The 20,897-nt window shown below is 35.4% G+C and overlaps 2 protein-coding genes across 8 annotated transcripts in view; both read right to left on the bottom strand.

The window, feature by feature from the left end:
* Positions 1-19,892, bottom strand: part of twin (CCR4-NOT transcription complex subunit 6-like twin) — a 324,109-nt gene extending 304,217 nt beyond the window's left edge. The window contains exon 1 of the mRNA XM_085659659.1: positions 19,872-19,892. The gene's annotated coding sequence lies outside the window, so the exon portion shown is untranslated. The remainder of the gene's footprint in view (positions 1-19,871) is intronic.
* Positions 1-20,897, bottom strand: part of LOC146872724 (CCR4-NOT transcription complex subunit 6) — a 161,769-nt gene that overhangs the window by 75,501 nt on the left and 65,371 nt on the right. The window contains exon 4 of one of the 7 annotated variants that reach the window (XM_085659669.1): positions 10,982-11,073. The exons of 5 other annotated variants lie outside the window; for them this stretch is intronic. In XM_085659669.1, coding sequence (XP_085515795.1) covers positions 10,997-11,073 — 77 coding nt within the window. In that variant the 3' untranslated portion in view covers positions 10,982-10,996. Of the gene's footprint in view, positions 1-10,981; positions 11,074-19,078; positions 19,179-20,897 lie in introns of those variants that run through there. One more of the 7 variants, XM_085659670.1, reaches the window with a different exon arrangement.

The raw sequence follows: 20,897 nt of genomic DNA, 5'->3' as shown, positions 1-20,897 counted from the left end.
ACAGATATTTTTATATTAACATTTTTATACGTACCAACGTATTCATTCCTTTTTCGATTTTTATGCTTACTAAATCGTACATATCCATTTGTTATTCAATTATACCAAGAAATATTTTTTAATACATCGTTTCCGTTCTCGTTGAATATTTATTTAAACATTAATCGGTATAGAGAAAGAGAGAAAGAGAGAGAGAGAGAGAGAGAGAGAGAGAAAAAAAACAGGAATGATTTTCAATAGCAAATACAACTATATGTATATAAATATATACATACGTTGGTGTTTAACGTATAGAAACAAACAAAGAGTTATCATATCAATAATAAATGATCAGAAATATTGTGCAAATTAACTCGCACGTATCTTATAGGTATTTGTACTTAACGGGAGAATAAACAGGAATGAAAAACAGATAGATAAATTGTTGTATGAGAAATGTAAACTGGGTCGAGTGAGAGATTAAAAACGAAATTCGAAAACTGACAATATCGGTAAAAAGAATATTATTAGAGATATAGAATTGATAGTGTGAATAAGTGGTTGTTATCTAAAAGGAAAATGTTAACGCCTCTTAACGTATTTTATCTTTTCTGATAAAACGTGTGAGCTAAGAATAAAAGTTCGAAAACATGAAGGTCTCTTGGGACGTCTTCGGAGTCGAATTTCTTCTTGAAAGCTTTTGAAAACCGTACGAGCGTACTTACTACGTATACAGTGTTAAGGCTAATAGAATTATCGGTCGATGAAACATACGTTCGTCTTATCTAATGGAAGCGACCATAGAAAGAGAAAGAGAGACAGAGAGAGAGAGAGAGAGAGAGAAAGAGAGAGAGAGAGACAGGGAGAGACAGAGAGAAAGAGAGAGACTCAAAGATAGTAGTCATCGTGTGTGGCCGCTCCCTCCGGCTCTTTCTCTTGAAGATTTAACGTCCACGCAAGCATTATGGCTGACTATGGTGTGTATCCAGGAAAACCACCATTATACCGTAGAGCTAAACAATTACGCTTCCTACGTTTTAAATAGAATTCGTTCGAATAAACGAGAATGGAAAATCGTCATTTAAATTCGCCATTGACGTTGTCGCGTTATATCCTTTGTTCGTTTCTATTTCATTAACGATAACATTGATAGATAGATAGATAGATAGATAGATAGATAGATAGATAAATGGATAAATAGATAGATAGATAACCCGTTATTTCTAATTAATATTATAGTATATATCTTACCTTTACAATATCAGAATGACTACGTGTTCAGTGACTATTCGGCTTTTAGCGATACATAATTTACTATTCGTAACGTTGTCGTTCTATATAAATCTATTTCCGTGAAATTTCTATCTTAGCGACAATTATGACGTATTCGATAATTTCATCATTTATGTATATATATATATATATATATATTTATGTGTGTGTGTGTATGTACAAAATAAAGGTAAATCGGACAATGTCCCGAACGACTCTACTCAATCATCATCTGTGTACACATTTACAGTTACCTGGTAGTTGATCGACTCTATTTAGATAGAATTCTGCACGAAAGAGTATCGATAGCTATCGGCATCACCGGCCTTTCGATTAAGAAACCCGGCTCTCTCTCTCTCTCTCTCTCTCTCTTTTTCTCTCTCTTTTTCTCTCTCTTTCTCTCTCGTTGATGTCGAGCACGACTTGACTCGACTCCGCTCGACTCGACTCGACTCGACTCGAGTCGACTCTCGCGTCCTTTCGACCGCGTGAAAAGTGTTACGGAGGAGACGGTAAGAATATATCCTATGGTATGGCACATACATAAATGCTGGAATATCGTCAGTCAGCATTTTTCTTTCTTAAGGATTTCACCAAAGCCGTTTCCTTCGAGCTAGCTCGCGTGGACAAAGCGATAAAACGAAACGGCAAAAGTTAGAGAGAATGAGAGAGAAAGACAGAGAGAAAGAGAGAGAGAGAGAGAGAGAGAGAGAGAGAGAGAAATATGAAAAAAAAAGTAGAAAAAGAATGGAAATCTTTTTCTCTCTCTCTCTCTCTTTTTCTTTCTACGTTCACCCTTCTCTTTCGAACACCTCTTTCGCCTCTCTCTCTCTCTCTCTCTCTCTCTCTCTCTCTCTCTCTCTCTCTCTCTCTCTCTGTCTGAACGGCGTTCCTAGCCATCCTCGGCTACACCATTCACTTTTGACGCAGCACTCACCAAGAGAAATCCCACGTGTGAAAATGGAAGGACCGAACGATATCGAGGTGCCCGTTCAAGCACCGTGAATACTATATCGGGTGTTCTGTAATTGACAGCCCATTTGAGAACCAAGTCAACGTTTCCTTTTCTCGAGCCTCTTTTTCTTTTCACGCTCTTTCTTTCTTTCAAGGCACGAGAAGAAAGAAGTCAGTCTTGAGACCCTTTTCCTCCCTGATCTCCTTTTACCCTTACGTTCCAACAATCTAACGTTAAATCTAACGCCATCCTCCAATATACGCAGGCGCGTACTTTCGACTCCGTTACCATCGTTCCTTGTTATTCCGATCGATTCTATCTCGAGTTCGCTAGTACGTTCGACGACGAGTACGTTACATTACTGAAACGAGAAAGGGAAAAAGCCATGGGAAGAAGGAAGGTAGGAGGAGGGGAGGGAAGGAAAGTGGATAAGGGGGGGTGGGGACAGGTAGACAATTTGATTTGTTAGAAATCTCGTAATGGTATTACGAGATTTTGTATTTTATCGATACGCATTAGAAACATTGTTTCGATCATGAAGCTTATATACGTGATTCTTATAAGCGTTCATGAAATTTTCTCATGAACTTTTATTTTCTTTCCTTCTTTCTTTTCTTTCTTTTCTTTTTTTTCCCCCCTTTGAAAAAGAGCAAAACCATCACCACCCTCTCTCTATTCTCTTCTGCCCTTCTGCTTGCTTGCTTTCTTTCTTTCTTTCTTTCTTTCTTTCTTTCTTTCTACCATTTTTTTTTCTTTTTTTTTTTTTTTTATCATTTCTCCTCCTGTTAGAAAGTTCTTCGATGTGGTAGGAGGAATCGAAGGATAGCGCAATTCGAATTCCATTCGCGTCTTTGCCACAAGGCAGGTAGGTACAGAGCCGAGATGGATAGCGGGAATCGCCGCTTGAAGGCATCTGGATGCAAGTGTACCCGGGGATCACGACCCAATGTGGGTGCGAACTATCGACCAAGGAATTTTATAACTTCTCATTCCCGAAGATCCGATAAAAATAATATATGAATTCTGTATGATGGACGATCTTGATAAATTCCATCGAATAAGAATGTCACTCGAATCGAACGATTTCTTCTTCATTTTTTCTTTCTTTTTTTTTTCTTTCTTTCTTTCTTTCTTTCTTTCTTTCTTTCTTTCTTCATCATCTTCTTCTTCTATCCTTTGTCTTTTTGTTTTCTTTTCTTTATTACTAACGAAAGGTCAGGTCCAATATTTTATAAATCGAAATTATTTGGATGAAAGGAAATGAAGAAGAAGCAGAAAAAAAAAATTAAAGAGAAATAAATAAGAAAAAAAAAAAAGAAAAAGAAAAAAAAAAAGAAAAAAAGAGAGAAAGAGTCAAATTAAAGTTCCCAAGGTAAGACGAAAGAAAGATGACTTCAACGTTAAACGGTACGTACGCTCGTTCAAGTACAATTTATCAATCACCGATCGACGAGGGTGGCCAATTAATCTTTATCGAGAGGGAATAATGTTTATGTTCTAATGAAAAACGATCGGACCGGTTACTTGAACGCCAGCTGGAGAGAGAGAAAGAGAGAGAGAAAGAGAGAGAGAGAGAGAGAGAGAGAGAAAGAGAGAGAGAGAGAGAGAGAGAGACAGACAGAGGGAAAAAAAGAGTAGGTATTGGCAAAATAACGTAAAGCTCTTCGTCTGTAATAAATTCTAGTCACGTTCGTGTGTCCGCCCCAGTGATCCGTTTGATATATCCACTACGCTTTGTATCAAACTACTACACCTAATTTTTTATACCATCTAAACGTACACGTACACCGTGCACATCGATAGGCCAAACGAATTGAAGACGAAAAGAAGAAGAAGAAGAAGAAGAAGAAAAAAGAGAAAAAAAGAAAAAGACAAGGAAAAAGAGAGAGAGAGAGAGAGAGAGAGAGAGATAGATCGGACCAAGTTTTACGCGATCGGTCAAAAATTATCAGTTATACGTTTATTAGTTCGTAAACCTTCATAAAGGTAAAACGCCCTAACTATAATAATACGTTTGCAAGTATAAATTACAAACGCGTTAACGCTTTGTACACTTTGATATGAACAGTACACGCGTTAAAACGTATCTCGTAGGTATAATTAGTTTCCCATTATGCAAAAATCTTTTTTCTGTTATATTCACTTCCGTGAGAGTAATGTTAGAAAAGTCTTTAAGAATTGAAAATGCATATAAGAAATGCATATAAGTATGTATACGACGAATAACGTAATTTTATAATTAATAGATACGGTTCATGGTAATAAATAAATAATACGATTTTTTCAACGTCTAAGATAAAATATATTCTTTGATAATATACATAGAATATATATATATATATATATATATATATATATATACATATATATATACAATATATTATATTATATATATATTTATTTATTTATTTAATTATTCGATGGTAAAGCAAAGATACGAATGAAAAAAAGAAAGGAAAAGAAAAAAAGAAATAAAAGAGAGAGAAAGAAAGAAAGAAAGAAAGGAAGAAAGTTAATTAGAAACGACGATTTATCTGTTATATCGAACATGACGTCCCGTTAATAGGAAAATAATAAATAAATAATTATAAATAGATCTAATCTCCTTCAATAATGAGAATTTAAAAAAAAAAAAAAAAAGAAAAAAGAAAAAGAAAGAGAGGAAAAGATATGTCGATGACGATGACGATGATGATAACGGATCTGATTTAATAGAATATTTTGAATGTTTCAAAGGCCATTATTTTACGTACATAGTTATTCCCGAATCCAGGATGAATATCGGGGAAACGGGAACAATGCGAACGTAGCCGACATTTTACAGTAGCCGACCGGAGATCGGTGTCCAGCCATGCGAGTGACACCGGAGGTTTGGGAAGGGATTGTCGGATGAAGGGTCCAGGATGAAGGCTCGTTTGGAGGATGTCGGCTCGTCCCGGCTCTAGGCCGCTCTTGGCTTAATCCCACGATAACATTGATTAAGGTAAACGCTGGAGCAATCCCTTTCCTCACCATTCAAACCCGTCTCCCTCCCCCATCACCGCCTCCTCGCCCTTCCCCTTCCCCATCTTTCCATCCCTTTACTCGTCGCCACTATTCAACCATGGAAATTCGACGACATAGATATATCTACATAGATACAACGTAGAACATCCCGTTTTCTAACAAAATTATTTCAATATTTTCCCACGTTCTATTATAAATTAGTTCTATTTAATTATTATCCATAATTTTCTTATAATCGAATTGATTATTAATAAACAAAAATTATTTTAAAATTTTCGTAACAATCGTTATATCGATTATCTTTATGTTTTATTAATATAATAACCGGATATAGAATAAAGATTTCTTTGTATTTAGATAGAAGATAAATATTGACCTGATTGCGAATAATGATCTCTTCGTTAGAATGCGATTTAATAGAATTCTTTATTTATTATACATAATCTATTGAAATATTAAAAGGTCGATAATCCATTGTGTGTATGTGTGTGTGTGTGCTCGATTTCATATTTAATGGATAATTACATATTTGTTGTACTCTAATACAATGTATAAATTATTGCTTGTGAGTGAGAGAGAAAGAGAGAGAGAGAGAGAGAGAGAGAGAGAGAGAGAGAGAGAGATAGAGATAATTGTATACGCAATTGTATATGCAATTAGAAAATACGTACGTTTATCCTCCATGGAGATCTATCTCCTTCGAAGGTAGACAAAGGACTGTCTAAGCTAAAGGTGAACCTCCGAATCGTATTGTCCGACCCAACTCGATACTCGTGAATGTTTGTTTACGTTACGATGTTGTCTCTGCGTTTCCCAATATTGTTTTTCCGGGTATTATCAACTGGCACACATGTATATGTATATATATATATATATATATATATATATATATATACGTACACACATATACACACGTACATATCTGACATATGTTGAGAAAGTAAATATCGTGACAACTAAAAATACAAGTTTACATCAGCTCTGATTAATATGTAGAAAAATGAAGAGAAATACTTTTTGTTAGAGATATTGATATTTAATTAATCCGATTAAGAAAAAAAGAAAAAGAAAAAAAAATTTTATATATATATACATATATATGCATACATAAAAGAAAAAAAAAAGAAAAAAATATATACATACACAAATTATTATTATTTGTCAGATTATTATTATTTATCAAGAATAAAAATGAATGAAATAATAAATTTACAGAGGATCCATTGAACCATCTTTCATAATATAAAATGGGGGAATAGATTTCTCGTTTAGCGGTATAATTAACGACTACTACGACGTCACTTCTCTATAAAGTCTTATACGCTTCTCTATCTTCGTACGTTGACAGACACGAAGGAGGGAGAGACAGCTCTCTCGCCTATTAACTAGCACGTCAGCGTACGGTAATTTAGCGTTGGCGAACGGTTAACGGTGCGGACACAAATCGAAAGCTCGTGCTGTCGCACCAGCGACAGGTGCAAGTGCAGGTGCACTTGCCACCCGCCTACGCTTTAATAAATCTCTCCTTTTCTTTTCTATTTTTCTTCTTTTCTCTTCTTTTCACCCCTCGACCTCGTCCAACCCCACCCCGAAAGAATTAACCATCACTTTGATAGAGCTGTACACTTTTTTCTCTCTCGCGAATGACGTTCGCGATTATTTCAAATGGGAATTAGAGAACGTTTGATAGGAAATTATTCTTTCCATTTTTATTCACCTTTCGTTTACCTTTTCTCATTCAGAAAAAAATTAAATGTCGTCTTGATCGAGTTGTACAATTTGGTTTTTTTTTTTTTTTATTCGAACGACGTTTGCAATTATTTCGTAAGGGATTAGAAAAGTATTATTGATTGGAAATTATTAGAGTAAGATGATCTTTTTTCTTTTCTTCCTTTTTTTCCATTCATTCTTTCGTAACAAGTCCGTGTTCGGATTTTGAATTTTAGCAAAAGCGATTCGAGTCCGAACACGTGAAGGAAAAGAAGAAAGAAAGAAAGAAAGAAAGAAAGAAAGAGATAAAAGGATAATTAGATCGTTAGGTTTATAGGGAGTAATAACTCGCATGAACTCTGAGGTTCGAAGAAATGATAGATCGGAACTTAGAGGAACGCGAACGATTCTAGAGTTCCTCACGGCACGATTGACCAAGATAGATCGAGATTCACATTGAACGAACGTTGCCGTTTGAACAAGAACACCATCTCATCCCTTCGACACTGATTTTGACCCCACGATCGTTCTCCTAATACTCTCCAGGTTCGTTCCTGTAACGAATGAAATGGAATGATGGTACACGATGTGGTTGTGACGCTTGTACCTTTGGTATAGTAATAGTAGTATATACTAGTACATAAGAGTTACATAGTGATTCGACCTGGTCGCGCGGTTCTCTCAACTCCTTTCGGATGGATGCGGGCATGACCAGACAGAAGATAGCGGCATAAATATGTATGCGAGCTACGTGGTTATGATGTATACGTATGCCGATGGAACAGAAATGTATATGTGAAAGAGAGATAGATAGAGAGAGAGAGAGAGAGAGAGAGAGAGAGAGAGAGAGAGAAAGGAAGAGAAAGAGGGAGAGAGGGTGGGAGAAAGAGAAGACACGAGTGTGTAGAGAGGAGGAGGGTATAACTGGAGAGCGGCACAGTTATCGTATATGGGCAGAGATCTCGCTTATAATAACCGCATGTACAGCTATGTACGTTCTACATAAAGCCTCTTGCTATATCGTCTATACAGCTGCGTCCGAGGTCCTACTTTGGCTCTTTCAAAGAAACCTTCCGAGTTGTATCCTCTCACCACCCACGTGTCCTTCCTGATTATGACGAATGCGTCTCGGTAGTAATAATCAATTCGAACGATGATCCACGTTCACGAATTATACTTTGTTATTAGTTAATTTCGAACGATCGAAAAAAGAAGAAAGAAAAAGAAGGAAAGAAAAAAAAATGGTATGAAAGTTTTTACACGAGATTCCTTTTATATTACATTCATTTTCATTTTCATGATTTTAATATATTATTATTATAATTATTATTATTGTTTTTGTTTAGAGAATATAGAATTCAAGCAGATTATTAAAATTTCTTTACTTTTCTCTTTTTCTCTCCTTTTTCTTTCCTTTTTTTCTTTTTCTGGAAAAAAAAAAAAATAAAAGGAAAGGAAAGAAAAGAAAAAAGGATCGATAGCATTAGAATTCGATAGAATTATCCTATCTCGTATTCTCTACTCCACGTTTAAACGTGAGTTTCACTTAAATCCTCTCTTCCATGATTCCGTCCGATCCGTTGATCACAGTGATTACCGTAAATACGGATTCGTCACTTCGTGACAATGCTGCCGATCCGTTTTGACGTTTCTACATCGGAACGCGATATCTCGAAAAGTAATGCGGAAAATGGAACATGCTGTTTATTAGATATCTACCACCCGATTTGATATTCCTCGGTCGCGGATTCATCTCATCCTGTACAGTCGACTTTATATCCCATTACTTATGTAACTATGCGCATAATTTAGCATAAACTTTTCTTGCTATACGAGAGAGAAAGAGAGAGAGAGAGAGAGAGAGAGAGAGAATGGATAGAGGTGACAGTGTTTTGGTACGATGGATCACGCGATGTTAAAAAGAAAAAGAGAAAAAAAAAATTACTCTGATATAGAGAAAGATCCTATCGATCTATAATTTATTATTAAAAGATCTCTAGCAAACACGGTCGCACGATAGTTTGACCCGGAAAAGATTGATAGATACGTGGGATCTATAATTGACGATATAATGAATGCGGAACAAACGGATCCCATTGACTTATTTCTTTTCCTTCCTTTTTTTCTTTTTTCTTTTTTTCTTTTTTTTTTTTTTTTTTTTAAAGACGATACATATATACATATAATCTAAATATATCTATCCTCAATATCATCTATCTACCTAGTTCCGTCAATGCCTGAGGATGTTCGTGTTACATAACTTTCTTATCTATTTTACGATGACACATATCGACACAAACGCGTCGCAACATTATTCTTAAGACATTAACCGATGGGATATAATCTTTTAACCATATTCACAAGCAACAAAATTAATTTTATGTAAAGAATATCTTCGTCGAATGGATCAATACATCGATAAATAAATATATATACACACACACACACATATATATATATATATATATATATATATATATATATATATATAAAAGAAAAAAAATGAAAGATCGATAAGAAATCTTTAATAATTGGTTACACATGAAAACGATCGAACGAAGTTTCGCTTGATTATTTCGCCGAAACGAATTTCTTTAAATTACAATTTTCTTTTATCTTTTCCTTTTATATATCTTCGTCTTTATTCTCTAATGGAAGAGAAAAAATATACGATGAGGTAAATCAATAGACGCATAATAGCCATGGAAATGATAGAATCGACCTAAGTGAACAGAAAGATGTTATTATAAACGCCACATAGATATAACTTATATGTGTAAGTATAAAGACTGCTCTCGTCGATAGGCGATGGAAATCGAAGCGTGGAATTGCTTAAGCAGAAGTCACGAAGGCAAACGAAAGGAGGAGAATGTCTTAGCGACGTTTACTACGCTCCATTAATTTTATTACGGGCTGCCGAGCGTGCCGAGTTTTCGACCGTCTCGATCGATCGCGGTCTATCGATCGATCGATCTCTTTCCTCCATTTCCCTGGTAAGATCGAAGAAGTTATTTCGTTTTTCTCTTTACTATCAATCTTCGTATTAGCACGAAACCGGATAATGTATATCTTTTATAAAATATCCGAACATTTTTATCATTTCACGTACAAATAGATCTCCTTCCTCTAATTAGGTATATTTATGTTTATTCACTAAATGAAGTATATGTTATATTACATTTTTTTTTTTTAATACTTTTGAAATTATTTTTCATCTGTTTGATCATTATAACAAGTATATTCATATATTATATACTATATTACTATATATATTTTTTTTCTTTCTCCGTACATATATATATATATATATATAAATGGATACATATGAAAAATACGTACGAATTTAACATATATCCTAAAGTAATAAATAATAATAATAATAATAATAATAATAATAAAAAAAAAACCAAATCGAATTGTTGGTTTCGCTCTGACAGGCGCGCCCAACCACCCTCTCCCACGGCTCTCTTTTTGCATCCCTCTCAACGGCCGACGCATTTATACCACGCGCATAAGCGACGAGCTTGAAATGCATCCCGCGCGTTACGGCAACGAAAAGAGCAAAGGAGCAAAGAGTAAAAAGAGCGAGCGAGTGAGTAAGCGAGAGAACGATATACATACATACATATACATATATATACACACACACACACATATATATATATATATATATATATATATATATATGTAAAGTGAATGAGGAAGAAAGAGAAAGAAGGAGAAAGAGAGAAAGAGAGAAGATACTCAGCGTTCGCGCGCAAAAGCAAAGAGGTATTCTTTTTTATTTTCTCTCTTTCTCTCTCTCTCTCTCTCCCTCTCTCTTTCTTTTTTGCAAATGGCACTATGCGCGGCACCCGTGTCAAATATTAACCGTGAAGCAGCCATGCTGCAAGTACGCGACCGAACAATGGCTAATGGACAATAATACCACTGTTTCCGACGGCAGACGGACGAGAACGTACTCTGGTGCACTGTCACGTTCTGACAATTTTCATGCACGCCCACTTGCACTCGTGTCCGTGCGCGCAGCCCACCTCCCCTCCCCCCTTCTCTCTCTCTCTCTCTTTCTCTCTCTCACTCTGTGTCTATACAATATCTCCAGCTCGATATCCATATGTCATCCTCGATGAACGATTCGCAAAAAGGAAAAACTAAAAAACAAAAAACAAAAGACAAAATAAAAAAGAAAAAAAAAAAAGGAAAAAAAAAAGAAAAAGAAGAAAGGGAAGAAAATAGAAAAAGAAGAAAATAGTCACTTGTCTCTGGCAAAAACTCGATTGTATTTTAATTGACCTCACTTTTATTTCCTTTTATTTTATTTTATTTTATTTTATTATTATTATCGATTTTTCTATTTTCTTTTTTTCTTGATGAGACGATTATTATTTTAGAGTTAAAAAAGAAAGAACAAAGGGACAGGAAATCACATATCATACATTTATAGAATTCACTTTGTCTAAAATGATCTATTTATCCATCTTCTCTCTTTCTCTTTCTCTCTCTCTCCACCTCGATTATTTCGTTATTTGATATCAATCGAAATACTTTCGACGAGAAAACGTTTGGTTTAGTGATTTATAAATAAATCCAAGCTGACCACATACCTTCCTCTACGGGATCCGTTCGGCAGATGGGACGAAGTTTCTTCATTGGGAAAGTTCCGATGGAACGAATTTTCCGTCGGCCAAAGAGAATGAAAAAGATAGAAAGAGATGTCGATCGATGGCCATACGTCACGTTCGAAACTTTCTGGACCGACAGATTTTTTTAATCTCCGTGAAGTGGAAAAAGATGGAACGAGAGAATAAGAGTGATAAATAGAGAGAAAGAGAGAGAAAGAGAGAAAGGGAAAGAGAGAGAGAGGATGGAGATGGCACGGCCAGCTAATCGAGCGTATCAGGCCAGGCTATTTATGTTCAAAAGTATAGGGCATACTGATTAATGGCGCATCGACATCATCATTCATTACATTAGCCCGTAGCGAATCGCGAAAGCGTGCCGTGTCAAAGCAAGTGCGAAATCAATCGTCGAGCAGGTCGATGCACCTGCGCGTGAATTGGAATTGGCTCTATGCGCTTAATAACGTAGCATAGCATACGTAAGGATGTGCAGTGTACATGCATATATAATATATATATATATATATATATATATATTTATATGTATGTATGTATGTATGTACGTATACATGGGAGGTACATACATAATAGACTTTGGGATAACTTGCCATGTCCATTACGCATTGATATTTCACAGAGAAATAACAATAAAGTCGTTCGTTTTAATGGAAAACGGGGGGAAAAATATTGTTTTCGAAAAAGAAGAAGAAAAAAAAAAAAAAAAAAAAAATAAAAAAGAAGAAAAAAAAATCATTTTATTCACCCGGGTACACGAGAAAAATCGTTGGCTGTTGGGTCATTCGTAGAAAAATATTTCTTCATTTTTAAAAAAATGTGAACCATGCGAACCTGACTATACATATATATATATATACACATATATATATATATATACACACATATACACACAGACGCGCGTATAGGTACCGAGAGAGAGATATATACGTAGCGACGTAACAAATTGCTTTTTACAGTGACATCGGAAAGGTATAATAGAGAATGAAAAAAGATGAAAGAGAGGAAAAGAGAGAGAGAGAGAGAGAGAGAGAGAGAGAAAAGGGGGTCGAGCGTGAGGCTCGCACATCCTCCGATCGAACGCGGCACACATACTACGGGATCGTAATCAGCCGTCGCGTCTACGCGTGCGCGACAAGTTCTATTAACCGCAGGCGGATTGAGTTCGTTGGTAGGCAGGGAGCCCGATGAAACATGAAATTGCAACTGAATGGAATGGTAATGAAATGGAGGTGATTCCGGGTGTGCGAGAGCACCCATTCCGTTTCCTATATCTACATGTATTTTGTTCGCTTGCCAATGTTGAAAAGAGAGATAGAGAAATTGAGAGACATCGATAGATAGAGATAGAGAGAGAGAGAGAGAGAGAGAGAGAGAGAGAGAGAGAGAGAAAGAGAGAGAAAGAGAGAGAAAAAAGAGAGAGATAGTAGCCACGTAACAGCTGATGATAGGAAATATGCGAAAGGCCGCGTCACGCGTTAGAAATGCTTTTATTGCATCCCCCCCGTTGACATGTATGGGCGTCGTCACGATATTTTCCAAGGATAGACGCAGTGAAAATAAATGTTTCACATAGATATAACATAATTTTCTCATTCAACGATATTTTAATAATATAAATTAAATTCGACAGAGATATTCGTATAGATATAAACATAGATAGCTTTATGTATGGTATGTATCTATGTATATATATATATATTACAGACGCACACACATACACATACATATATTATCGTTGACAGTATTGATGTATCACGGAGTTTCCTGTTCACATTTTGTTATCGGTTTTGCGTTATCAGTCATATTATATTTTAGAAAAGAATCGATATTCCAATAAATAATAGCATTCAGAATGGTCTTGAATCGTACGTTATCGACGCTCATGATGGTGGGGGCGGGAGGAGGAGGGAGGGAAAGAAGAAAAAAGAACAGAAAAAGAAAAGAAAAAGAAGAAAAGAAGAACGATAAAGTCGTCGTTTCGTGGAAAGAGGAAAAAAAAAGATGATTGAAAGAAAAAGAGAATTAAAAAGAGCCACGCCATTCTTCATATACGAATTATTATTTAAAATGTGACGAGGAAATTGCAACGATCTCAATTTCCGTGGTACGCAATCACTGTTGCAATTTAACATGTAAATATCTCAGGGCTGGCTCCATATATCTAAAACCAATCCACTTCGATATGCTTCCCTAACGTTGTATACTATTCTTCCTTATCGAGACTTCTCGTTTTCTTCTTTTTTTTTTTTTATTTATATATATATATATTTTCTTTTTTTTTTTTTTTTTTTTTTTTTTTAATTCTTAATCCTCTTCTTTTTCTTTGACGTGTTCGTTTCTTTCGCATCTACCAACAACTGTCTTGATTTCTCAATGACTGTATCAAAATAATCGATGAAATAATCGTCGTCCGGTCCGCGGGTTCGAGGCCAAAATAAATTTCTATTTAATATCTCTTCTCGATATTAAAAGACGGCGCAGATTTGTTACGTACGTATATATCGAGGATAAACGAAGATACGAGGGATGCGAAAATAAACGTTAATAATATTCGCGTGTTTTTGTCGTCAACGGCAAGAGATTTTATTTTTCATTCGTAGAAAAAAAAATTCGTTTGAGAGTTCGAAAAGGGGGTGGTCGATAAATAATTAGAACGAATGAAAAGAATTATTTTTATTTTTCTCTCAATTCCCTTTTAATTCATTTCCCTACCCCATCCCACTTATCTCTCTCCCTCTATCTTCTCTCCTTATCTCTCTCTCTCTCTCCCTCTCTCTCTCTCTCTCTCTCTCTCTTTCTCTTTCTCTTTCTTTATCCTTTTTTTTCCGCCGACATTTTTGCATATACTAAACGTTCACAAGATAATGATAAACAAAACGTAGTACCTATTTGGCATAAATCGAGCGATCCGTTAAATCGATATATATATATATATCGATATGGCATAGCGAATCCAATACAAAGGGGTCGATATTACCATAAACCTTCTTCGACGTATTCCACGCAGCCTCCGACGCATAGAGATCAAGAGAAAAATAAATATAGAAAGAGATAAACAGAAAAAGAAAGAGAGAAAGAAAGAGATAGAGATAGAGAAAAAAGAAAGACAGAGAAAGAGATATATATATATATATATACGGAGCACCACACACGTCGTGATCCTTGCCACAACTTCGTAATTTGCATCGTGCTATGGTTTTGTCGTAGCCAAGGTAAAGAAAAAGAGGGATAGAAAGAGAGAAAGAGATTTCGACCGCGATCTATAACCTTTTCGTTTGGAAATCCAATCTCTCGTGGACGTTCACAAGAGATAAGAAGAACAGATAAATGAGTGACCGCCGTCTTTCTCACTTCCGATTTGATAAAAAAGATTTCAACGTTGTTTTTCTTATCATGTCGTAGTATTTTGCGTCTCGTATTTCTACCCTAACGCGTGCAATAAACCCATTTGCTTTCTCGATTCGGCGGCCTTGCTCGAAGGACAAGCGTGGAATTTGTGATTACCTCTACTTATATACATATATACATATATACATATATATATATATATATATAGATCGACTACAAACGGAATAATTTAACGTGGATTCGTATCGTGCACCCTCTCGGGTCTCTCCAATCCGATTATCGACGATGCGCTCGCTGCTCGAGCTTTATCGGCCGGCTTTTCGAGTTTCTTCTCTTGCGACTATACGAGAGGTATGTGGAACACATACGTAAGCGAGTACGTGCTCGTCGGTGTGTGTATGCGTACGTATATATATATATGTGTATGTGTGTGTGTGTGTTTGTGTATGTGCTTTATGTTGTTACGTTCACCTTCGTGGTATGTCCCATCATTTTTCTTTTTTACACACATACAAAGCACGTGCGTGCGGGCGCATGTGCCGGGCACACTCTCTCATACACGCACAAACAAACGATATTGAAAAAAAAAAAAAAAAAAAAAAAAAATACACACACATATACATTTTTTCCTTTTTTTATTCTCTACGATAACTTTCAAACGATATCATTATATCTAAGCGTATTAAATGATTCTTCTTTTCTCTCTTTTTTTCTTTTCTTTTTTTTTTTCTTTTCCTCTTTTCTTTCTCTTTTTCCTTTTTCTTATACCAATCCTTACACGTTTCTCGGCGTTAACGTTCCCATCCCAACGTGAATTTTTATCAGGAAAAAGATCTATCGTGTTTTGATCGGGATTACGATTACTATTAAATCTTAATTATGACCATGGAAACTTGCCAATAATATAAACTAACCAAGACCTAACCAGAGAGAATTCTTAGAAACTACCGAAATAGAATTAAAGAAATAGAGAGAAATAAGACGTCCATGTGGGATACGAAATGGCAAAGGAAGACGAAGAATCGGTATGCGATAAAAGCGCAAAAGCCGGTCGACTACCAATTCACCGCAAAAATGTCTTGCCCTGCTGTACGTGCCTCGATCGTTGTTATCTCAATAAGTTCGCAAAGAGAAAATACGAGAAAAGGGCTCGATAGAAGTGGCCTTCGGTTGCTACGACTACAAGTGCAACAATTACTCGCACGTGCTAAACTCATCACTGATGCTTCTGATAATTGCCTTTGCGATATCGTATATAAAGAATACATAAAAAAAGAGAAAGAAAAAAGAAAAAAACACATAATCGAATAACGATATAACTTAATTAATTTAATAATATTAAAATTAAATAGCAAATATGAATTTTTTTGAATCAACCTAAACGTACATATATATATATATACGCATATCAATTTATTCGTGCATTTAAAAAATCAGATACTCGACACCTGCAAATGAAATTAATCTATATTTCTCGTTCGTATTATTAAAAAATAAAAAAAGAAAAATAAAAATAAATAAAAAGAGAGAAAATTAATAAGTAAATAAATAAATAAATAAATAAATAAATAAATAAATAAATAAATAAATAAATAAATAAATAAATAAAAATGTATGAAAGAGGCTCGATTTCTGTTTCGATGGTAAAATATCAGTTAGAAAATCTGACTCGATTTTACAACGAGCAGGCAAGCAAACAGGCAAGCAGGTAGATAGATAGACAGACAGGCATACAACCAGGCAGGTAGGTAGGTAGGTAGGTAGGTAGGCAAGCAGACCGGATAAAGAAGGATGAAAGAGGACTAAAGCGAAGGGAAATCGAGTCTCGTTAGTACGCTCGCAATTCTCGTAGCAATTTCGTGTACCTGTTCGCGCCAGACGAAGCGGACGAACGAGAGGCGCCTGGCATTGGTTCCAAGCCTCGGCTCATTCGTTCCACGTGCGCCCGTGCAATTAACAATACCGTACATCCACCAACACGATCTCTGTTATATATAGTATATAGTATATAGTATATAGTATATAGTATATATATATATATAGTACAGTGAGGATTTCAGGATAAAATCCATCGAGCAATTAGTCGAACCCTTTCTACTTTTCTTTTTTTCTTGATTATCGTTTAAGTCTATGACAGCAGATTAGAAAAAAAAAGGAAAAAAAAAAGAAAAAAAAAAGAGAAAAGAAAAAAGAGGACAAAAAAGAGAAAATACGAAATCGCACGGATCCAGTGATATCTAGAAATGGAATCTTTTTTATTCCGATTGTCGATAGACAGAATTCAAACGTATCTACAATTTAACATATCATTACCAATTCATAAGGATCATTTTTAAATTCAACGACACATTTATTGTCCTTGAAATAGTATTAGTAATTTTATAAATTCATGGAATCTTACCAAAGATAGATGTTTTTAAATCGTGAACATTATCTGTGATATATATATATATATATATATATATATATATATATATATACACATACACCTTTTGTAAAGATTCACGCGTGCGGATAAAAAGACATTTTCTTCGCTATTATGTTTGACCTCCTCCTCCTCCTCCTCCTTCTCCTCCTCTTATTCACGGCAAACTCGATCTTTGTTCACGATATACTGGCACGACTTCCCGAGAAGTGGACCACATTTGCAAACAAACTGCTTCATTCTAATACGCCGTGCGGCAAAGAAACGCAAAGGAGGAAGAAGGAGAAAGAGAAGGAGATGGTGGTGGTGGTGGTGGTGTTGGTGGAGGTGGAGGAAGAGGAGATGGAGGAAGAGGAGATGGAGGAGAAGGAACGATATCTACGAATTGCGAATAAGGACAACGTAAGTGTGGCAAAGATGACAAGGCAAGATATCACCCATTGACTATATAATGGGTGTACTAATATACTCCTTCCAGTTACTGCGAAAGAGATTCTTTTTATATGAAAAAAAAAAGAAAAAAAAAAAAACTGAAAGAAATGAGAAAAAAAAAGAAATCGCAAAAGAAAAACCGGGTAATAAGGACTTTCGAAACTTTCATTACTATTTTCATTTTTAATTCATAAAGCGCTTTTAAGATATGTTAAACAATCCAAATGGAAAACGTTACGGAATATAATGTGTTCGAAAAGAATTAAGGATCGTACGGTTCGTAAAATCATGAGATAACTTTGAATCGTAAGAACGAAGGAAGTTAGTCCGTTAGCATGATAATCGGTAACGTCGATGGCTTCTAACGAGATTAGTTTCGTTCGAATACGAAAGACGACTGAACCCTCGGTAAGGAAAATCTTACGGTAATTAGGTAACTTCCGAAGGAGATAAGCCATATACATACCTTAGATATCATATTAAAGGAAAATGTAAAAGAGGGGAAAAAGAAAAAGAAAAGGAAACAAAAATATAATGTCGACTCTAAATCGTATATTCATTAGGATATAAAAAAAAAAAAAAAAATTCTAATTATATGTTATAGGCAAACGTTCATTCGCACCATCTATATATATATATATATATATATATATATATATATATATATATATATATAAATAAATATATATAAATAAAAATAAATATTATAATAATAAATATTATAATATAATAAAAAAAAAAATAATATAAATATATATATATATAAAAATTTTATATATATATATATAAATCGATAACGACTGTAGATAGTAGGTATATAGGTCGATATAGGATAGTCGATCTCCACGTGCGGCAACTTCTAATGTTAATGCTTGGACAATACCAAATCCAATTTACGCGTTATTCTTGCATCTAATTAGACGCTTGGTCGCCTTCTTGAACGTGTTGGCAGTCAGTGATCGCGGCTTAGAATCGAGCCAAGCTTCTCTCAACCGCCACCCACACTATCTAACTTGGTCTTTCACCTTCTCTCCGACCTCTTTCTCCTACTCGGTTTCCTTTCTCTCTCTCTCTCTCTCTCTCTCTCTCTTTCTCTCTCTCTCTCTCGGTCTCTCTTGCTCTCTGTTTTAGTCTCTTCCTCTTTCTCTCTCTATCTATCTCGGTCCGTCTTTCTCCAACAGTGCTAAACGAGCTACACTTGCCAAGGAAGAGACCCGAGAATCCACTGCAATGCGCCCACGCGTCGACTAAACTCTTGGCGCGACCTCACGATTTAATTAGCTCGCTGATACCGTCGTCCCTCCTCCTCCTCCTCCTCCTTCTCCTCCTCCTTCTTCTTCCTACCCCTTCAACCACCGTTTACACACAGTGCCACATTCTCCTATTTCTCTTTCTCGTTTTCCCTCTCCCTTTGCTGAAATCATAACGACACCTTCTCTATTTCGTACCAACAGTTATCTTCGAATAGTTTTGTTTGGCAAATTTACGCGCGCGAGAGAGAGAAAGAGGGAGAGAGAGAGAGAGAGACGAGAAACTGCGAGAAAAATAGATCAAGTTATCTCTCTCTCTATCTCCTCATTTTATTCTCGATAAAGATCATCTTCAAACCATAATACTTTTTCTTTTCTAACATTAATCAAGACGCGATAACTAGGATGAGAGAAAAAAAAAAAAGAAAAAAAAAAGAAAAAAGAAAAAAAAAAAAAAGAAAAGCATCTTCTTGTATAGTTCGCGATCCTTTTACATCGGAACGATGAACATGATCTTAACATTTAATCTCGGGGTAACGAGATCAACGTTAGGAACGCATAATCGATAGCCGATATTACGCGTATTACTCGTCATTAATAACGTATACGTTCTATCGTCCCACTCGTGCTTATCAATCTTCTGTCCAAGTATCTCTATATACATTTTGATGCTTTGCTATTCGTTTAAGGACTGATAAACGATTTCTATCGTTAATTAATATAGCAAAGTAACTAAGTACCTTAGGTATAGATAAAATAAGCGAATCATATATAAGATCTTAAGAAAGTTAGGTATTTGTGAAGGATGATGATCGATAGAAAGATATATCTACTACTAGGATACCTACCTAACCTACCTACTTATTTAAAGTGCGATCGAAAATAGAATCACCGGAGAACGTCTTCGCCTTTTCCTTCGTTCGATCGTTCGTTCGTTCGTTCGTTCGTTCGTTCGATCGATCAAATCGTTTCATGCCAATACGTCCAAAAAAAAAAAAAAAAAAAAGAAAAAAAAAGAACAAAAACAAAAAGCCGTTCGGTCTTTTCCGTAGGAAGAACCTGATTCAAATCGAGAACGAAAAACGTGTTGGATGTAGATAGCGAAAGACGGGTCAAGAGAGAAACATTCTTGCGATTTAGATAGGAGGTAAGTCTCGTAGATATTTTTGTGGTAAATGATCGAGAGATATGTGTCGTTCTAAATCATTGAAAATGGATCCATTTCTTTCTTTCTTTCTTTCTTTCTTTCTTTCTGTCTTTTTCTTTTTTTTTTTTTTTTTTTTTTGTTCTTTCTCTATCCTCTTTATTTCAACAACGATCGATTCTTTTTAATTGAAACGATATTAAGTATTCGACGAAAAGATCGACATTTAAAAAAGGAGGATGAAGACTATACGAGGACAATAAGTGAAACACGCTCTTTAACTAGTTTCATTATCAAAGTTGATATTACGAAAAGGTACGAAATTGAAAAAGGTACGATGATGATTATACGAAATCAATAAGCGAAAAGCTCTTTAGCTACGTTTATTACCAAAGTTGAGAAACTGCATTTTCAAAATTTATCACTGAATATTACACATAACAAAGAAGACACAAGGGAAATTAAAAGTTAATACGATAAGAGTATTACAGTTTGTCATGTTAAAATATTAAACGATCGATCGATTGAATCGATCGATCGATCGATCGACGAACTTTGCGCTAAAGTCTCTCGTATTATTCCCTTTTCGATATGACACAGGGAGGAACTTTCAGAGTGCTTTTTGGAACGCTCGACAACGTAGCTCGTGGTCTAAACCTTAATGGCTCGAAACTTTTTATCGATTATGTCATTCGACTGACTCTATGCTTTTTGCCGTTTGGTAATCACCGCGAATTGC

The sequence above is a fragment of the Vespa mandarinia genome, chromosome 10 (genome assembly GCF_050613455.1).
Source record: "Vespa mandarinia isolate Hongniang chromosome 10, ASM5061345v1, whole genome shotgun sequence".
In the NCBI taxonomy this organism is placed as follows: Eukaryota; Metazoa; Arthropoda; class Insecta; order Hymenoptera; family Vespidae; genus Vespa; species Vespa mandarinia.
The sequence above is the reverse complement of the archived record's forward strand: the minus strand, read 5'-3'. Positions and strand labels throughout refer to the sequence as shown.